At 35.0% G+C, this 6,958-nt stretch overlaps 1 protein-coding gene across 1 annotated transcript; it reads right to left on the minus strand.

Annotated features, from left to right (window-relative positions):
- Positions 1 to 1,259: 1,259 nt before the first annotated feature.
- LOC110658079 (ankyrin repeat-containing protein ITN1) lies at positions 1,260 to 5,645 on the minus strand. Its single transcript, XM_021815552.2, has 4 exons — positions 5,351 to 5,645; positions 4,248 to 4,748; positions 2,722 to 3,131; positions 1,260 to 2,512 (listed from the first exon to the last, which is right to left on the minus strand). Exons 1-4 carry the CDS (start codon positions 5,370 to 5,372, stop codon positions 1,682 to 1,684), a joined length of 1,764 nt encoding a protein of 587 aa, XP_021671244.2. The 5' UTR covers positions 5,373 to 5,645; the 3' UTR covers positions 1,260 to 1,681.
- Between the last annotated feature and the right edge of the window lie 1,313 nt (positions 5,646 to 6,958).

Below are 6,958 nucleotides of genomic sequence, written 5' to 3' on the forward strand. Positions count from 1 at the left end.
TTATTTTGAAATGAATTGAAGTCCTTTTTCTGTTTAAATTCTTGATGAGATCGGAAAGCGTGCAAATCGTATGAGTACTTCATTATTTAAACATATTGGACATCAAACCTGAAATCCACCATTAACCTAAGTATAAGAGATCGGAAAACATTGTAAGCCTGAGACCGGACTTAGCCATGACCAAACACCGGGTAAATCTTTAGAACATTGGAAAGACTTAATTTGAATTCTTAATATCGGGATCGTTAGTAAACCGGACATAAACCTTTAACTTTATTTTAAGAAATATCTAGGACATAAAAGTGAGGAACTCGATTCTAGCATTAGCTAAATGACTTTCCTCAATATTTGTAAAGAGAGATTGGAGGCGAGATTGGATGGTCCGGAGACCCGTCATTGATTCGAACCCCTCTGATAAGAGATCGGAAAAAAATTAACTAAGAGTGGGATTGGTTTATTTCATGATCGAGCAATCGATGTGTTCGGAAAAGTCATTTGTGATCAAAGGACATCGGTTGAGAGTCGATTTTAAAGTCCCTTGACTTCGGTGATCGGCCAAAATATGGTGTCGACAAGGCCTATAAATACCAACTAAGGAATCAAAAATAAGTACACATATTCTCATTCTACTATTCTCATTATAAGTTCTTTAAACATTCCTATATACAATCCTCTAATTTGGGAGTCGGAGTGACTTGCCAAAAGGCCACCTTCTTCATCCTCTTTTTGTATTATAGGTTTACGTGACATTAGGTTATTCTGAAACTCCTGGTAGCATCAATGAAGCATACCCTTTCTAGTTCGAACAACCGTTATGATTGTATGATCTTAGGCCTATTCTGCATGAGGATTTTTATTGGGCCCAATTTAAAAAATATATATTTGGAAAATGTTCCTTCCTGTAGAATTTCTTCCACACAAGTAATGTAATAATAAAAGTTGAAATTTTCTATTAGAAAAAGAAAATTGCCCTGACAAGTCTACATCACAGTTCATTGCACAAAATATTTATAAAAAATTAGAAAATTGGGAAGGCGGCCTTATTTTATTGCTTAAATGAAATAATTTAATTAAGGAGATAACAAACAAGAGTTCAACACCAGTACCAAGACAATTTTCAACTTTGATTAATGAGTTTGTCCATTAGCCAGCCTGCCATGTGTCTAGATTAACAGCATTTTTGCATACTACAAGTCAATGCAACCATAAAACAAACACGTGAAGAACAATCCACAATCATTTTCAAGAAAAGAAGAAAATAGCGGCCAAGAACTCAAGATTTGAATCTTTGATGTCACGCATTACAGTACAAGAATTTAATCCTTATGCTACTAACCCAATGAATAATTTCAGAAATTCTGTCAGGATGATACACATGATTACTCTACCCTGAAACTCTCATCTGAAAGAATTTTATCATTGATCTTTGCCCTCATGCATTACGAGGAAGATTGAGAAAGGGAATGAAGTTATCAACACTTTGAATACTACCACTGATTTACACTGCCTCCCAGGAAGGATTGCTTTGGCTGCTCCTGTCAAGTCCAGATGCATTGTGTGCATCAAAGAAATTATAGGAAGGAAGCACCAGTTTTATTTAACTATAACACCTTCATTTGCTTCAACATCCATTGTTTTACTCTACAATCTTAAGAATTACCAGAAGTTATACATTCACACATTAAAGAGCATAAATTCGATCAACTTCTGAATTGGAGAAGTCAGAGTGTTGCCATGAGTTGGATCCACTTCTTCTTGCAGACTTCTCCCTCTTCCTCATTGAGCGAATCCTCTTGGACTTCACCACATAATAAGTCATTGTGCCAAGAACCCCAGCCATAATCACTCCCCCTACAACTGTAACAAAAATAGCAGCCCACTTGTGTTTCCGGCCAACTACTATATAAGATGAGGCTATAAATGCAACTGAAGTGCACACAGAAGCCAACCACATTAATTTATTAATCACCTCCACTACCCGTCTCTCTGCTTTTGTCTCACCTCTAACCAGTGTAATTTGAACAACCACAACAGCCAATGAGGTAAAGAGAGCAATAGCATTAAAGATGAAGAAAATTTTGAAAGATGCAGAGCTCACCACCACTGCCATCCCACTATCTTCATCACCACCCGGTACAGTAAATATGGCCGCAAAGGCCACTGTTGCAAATAGCACGGCCACCACTGTCACTGAGTTGGTAGCATTGTTGATCCCTTCCCGGTGTAGCTTCCTGAGCTCTTTAGAAATATTGTGAACATTCTTGTTGGTTTTTCTGGTTTGTTCAAGCTGGGTGTGAACATCTTTCTTAATTTGAGTTACGGTTTTCCTCAACTCATCCCTTGGTTGGTTGAGTTCATTAGCTCTAAGAGCTCCATATTTATAAAGACACTCTTTTAGTTCTGATGATTCTTCTGAGAGGGTAAGGCCTTCTGCGATGTCAAGAGCTGTTTTATGGTCTCTTGTCAGCGCATTCACATTTGTGTCGGGAAGTAATAACAACTCATTCACTATCTGCACAAAAAAATAGAAGTTTTCACCTAAGATGCTACTATACTATTAAAAGCCGCAAAATATATCTTAGGATTTATAAAAAATTTAAAAGAGGGAGATGCATTAGACGTTGACCATTTCAGGAACAAAACATAAAATGAGCATAAAAAGTGCAGCAGGATGAAAATATCACTTATAGTTCTGAAAGAAGGAAAATGACTATATCATACCTCCACTCGTTTCTTCCTAGTTGCCACATGCAATGCTGTGTTACCAAATTTGTCTGGAAGCATCACAATAGCAGCATCTGCATCGAGAAGCAATTTAACTACCTCACAGCTCTGCCCTTTTACAGCCATATGCAAAGCAGTCTGCCCTTTCTTGTCAGTCCTTCGTGCCAACTGTGAATCCTTGCTGAGCAATGCTTTTACAACATCTACATGCCCCTGTCTGGCAGCTAAATGCAATGCATTTTTGCCATTGGATCTAGAAACCTCCAATAAGCTACCATCCTTTGACAGCAATTCAATGACTACTGCAGTATGCCCCCTTGTAGCTGCAGATACAAGTGGGGTTGCATTTGATGGACCATATGTTTGACTCAGGCTTGGGTCATGATCTAGGAGCACTTGGACAATGGCTGCAATAAAAGAATCATCATGAATTACTTTGCTAATTTGTAATGAGAACTGTCAATAATAGGAACATAACTTCTACAGCTGGTGTCATTCATAAAAAATATAATATACATCTGGGCAGGCATTCAAACTTTACTATAATTACAGTGAAACAAGTTCTGCAACCAAATTGTTCCTAGTTGCTCTTTGAGATGGAGTCGAAGATGGAAAGAGATTCTCAAAATGGAAGATTGCAATCCTTATCATTTAAAAGAAATCATGGAGGAGCAATGCAAGTACAGCAATGCAGTTGGAAAGCCACCTTATATGTTCATTATGTTTCAGAATAATACTTCTGTTTTCCGTGAGACTTAAAACTGAACCAAAGCCACTATTTGCAATAACCATAACTCATTACTTGTCGTAGCATGACTAATTGACCATAGGTGATTCCCCTTAAACAATTTCTTGCGCATGCTCAAATTGTACTTCCTCAAGACAATAGAAGACTATAAAGCTCCCCCTGTTTTTCCCCCTTTTCCTCCCTTTTCTTCTTGTCACAAAGCTACCTTTTCTTATTTGTTAAATAAGTGTATTTTATAAATCTACAAACTGCTTATCGTATGCTATGGCAACACTGTCATTTCTAGGTCCTCAGACAGAGAGATCCAATTTTTACTATTGACATAGGAATCATACATCTAATATAATGATCTTCTGCTCTAATTAAGCATTATCTCATGGCAGACACAGCCTTCACACAGCTGCAAGAAATGAAGTGGAAAACAGTAAAAATTACTTGGCACTATGATTTCCACAGGTCAACTGTGCTTCACAGTCACTAAATACATCTGATTCAATTAAGTTCAAACTAGTTCATGTAAATACTAAAACAAAGATTCTTCTCATTGATTCACAAAAGTATCTAAGCAATACATAAGGCAAATTATCCATACCTCATGTAACTTCTAGCATAATTTACAGTATAAATCACAGATCATACAAATATTAGATGCTTTGGTTAACATGTTCCTCAAAAATTGATGTGCTACCTTATTTGTGAATTAACAACCAAATCAAGATCAACCACTTCATATAAAAAAAATATATAATTAAAAGAAAAGGCTCAAGAACATCACCATGGTGGCCTTGCACAGCAGCGATATGCAAAGGATCGAAGCCTGATCTATTCTTCCTTGCAATGCACTCTCTACTTGAATATTTTAACAACTCCTTTACCACCTCAAGATGCCCTTTATCTGCAGCAGTAAACAGTGCTGTCTCCCCCAACTCATTCACCTCATTCACTACTGATGCCCTTATTTCAGCAACCTCTGTATCAAAATCCTCCCCACTCAAAGTCCCCACCAGTTGTGAATCAATATCATTAAGAATCTGCTTTACAGCTGCCAAATCACCATGTTGAGCTGCCAAATGCAGTTCAGTGTCATTATGGCGCCCAGTTACTTGTTTTACATACTTCTTTTTTCCTGCTTGATCAATCCGTTTTCCAGAGTTGGATAGAACTAGGGCCGGAGCCGATGAAGTTGAGGATGGCGATGGTGTTGGAGAGGATTCAGCAAGAGGGTTTTGGTTTAGATGTGGAGGCATTAGTCCCTTTTCTAAGTCCCTCTCTCCCCCTACAGAATCCATCAAGCAAAAAAAAAATTATTCAATTACAGAAATGATATAAGCAGAGAATAGTTTCCCCCTTTTCTTTAGGTCTGTTATTTTTCAAGAGATGCAGTCCCAGGAACACATAAGAAAATTTCCAGGACCTTTCAATTTTTTTCTCTCATAATTTATATGGGTAGAATTGATAGGTAATCTAGATTCATGGTAAACATTAAAAAGAGAGAGAGAGAGAGAGAGAGAGAGAGAGAGAGAGAGAGAAACTTCTTGCAATTCAATTTTTCTACTTTCATTCTCTTTCAAACCAAACTGAGATTTATATCCAAGAAAATAAAAAAGTGAAATGATCAGACAGAGATTAATAAAAGTAAATTTTACAACCCATCTGTTTGTTGGAAGGGAAAATCTCCCCAAAAACAGCAGAAGTGGAGTTTCTTAGCTATAATCGGTGCAAGAATCCAAGTAATAGTAGAGTTACAGATATCTCCTAGATTCACAAACAAGAAAATAACTTTCAAAATCTAGAGCCAAAACCAAAACCCAATACACAAGCAGAAACAAACTATGAAAAGCAACCAAGAAAATCGATCTAAATGAAGAAAAACAGTACCCTCTTCAATAGGGGAGGCCATGATTTCTTGAAAATTTGTTGGTAGTGAAAGAAATAAAGAGACCTAAGGGGTCATCAAATGGAAGAAAGCGAGAGAAAGTAAGAAGGTACAGAGAAGGATCGTAAGGGCTCGAGTGGAGATTGTTTGTTTCTTGGAATTTTTTGGCTTCCACAATTATTCTTTTACAAGTCCACTTTTCCACTTCAACGCTAGCGATCAAGTCCATCACCACTCTCACTTTCAATCCCCTGCTGCGCTCTTTCGTCGAGCTTTCTCATTATTAATATTTTTTTCATATAATATTAAATTGACATTGACAAAAGACAAAAGACGAATGTGGTCAGAAGCAGAGTTGTTCAGATAACTAAAAGCTAAACTAAGGAGAGCTTGTAAAATCAAATTTAGTGTTCAAAATAAAAAGGTAATTTATAATTTAATTTGTAAAGTCTATTAAAAATGATAATTTAATTGTTTTTATGAAAAATAAGTTAATTTTAAGATATTTTTTTTATAATAAAATTGCCATTTTAATAAAATTTACTTTTAGGTTACATGTACCATGTTAAGTTTCTTATGAACCTAATCAATTTCTAATGCCTAATTACATACCAAAATATATTTTAAAATACATTAAAATTTTATTTACCATTAAAGATTATGAATTAATATTTAATTTAATTAAATCCTAACTAAAAGAGAAATTTTTAGGTACTAATCTTTTGATGTACAATTAATGCAATCTTAGGATGTTATTAGAACTTCAAACATTGTCCCTCTAGTTTGTCCACCACAAACACACAACAAAGTAGCAATTGCAGCACCTAGATTTGCTTTTCAAGCCTTGTCAACCAATTTTGAAATGGGATTTATGTTTTGTGAAGGTTGTATGAATGTATTTGGTGTTAGAAACACTTTCTAATAATTTAATTCAAGAAGAAATCTTAGTTTTTCCCTTTGAATCAATTGAGAAATAGAAGAAGAGATGAAGACACCTTGTTGCCGTCCCATATGAGAGAAAAGAGAGAGTGAGCTGATTTTTCTTTATAACCTCTCTTTATATACTTAGGTCAAACTTTAACTCCCTTGCCACATGTCATAACAAGATCTCATCTTATTATTATTTGATTTAATCCTATAAAGCCAAGTGTCAATCTCCATTTAAATCATAACATGAGGTCTTCCATCATAGGAAGACAAGTGGCAAGATTATATGGTGCCATGTGTCATCATCTCATGGTGTCATGTGTCATCATCTCATGGTGCCATGTGTCACAATGTGAAAAGACTAATTTGCCCTTACTATTTAATTTGAGTTCTCAATCCAAAATTATAATTTCTCCTCTTTAAATTAATTTATATCAAATATAAATTAATTAATTAATTAATTAATTAATCTCAATTAATTAATTTCTCATAATTATTCATATTTAATTAAATTAAATACAAATTTAATTTATATTATATATCCAATAACCTAGATTTAGTTTCAAGTTATGCTAGGGACTTTGCAATCTTATTGTAAACCAAACATTTTTAATTAATTAATTAAACTCTTTAATTAATCAATTAAATCACATTTTAAATGGTGATTAACTTGTGTAGATATA

Source organism: Hevea brasiliensis, chromosome 8 (assembly GCF_030052815.1).
Source record: "Hevea brasiliensis isolate MT/VB/25A 57/8 chromosome 8, ASM3005281v1, whole genome shotgun sequence".
In the NCBI taxonomy this organism is placed as follows: Eukaryota; Viridiplantae; Streptophyta; class Magnoliopsida; order Malpighiales; family Euphorbiaceae; genus Hevea; species Hevea brasiliensis.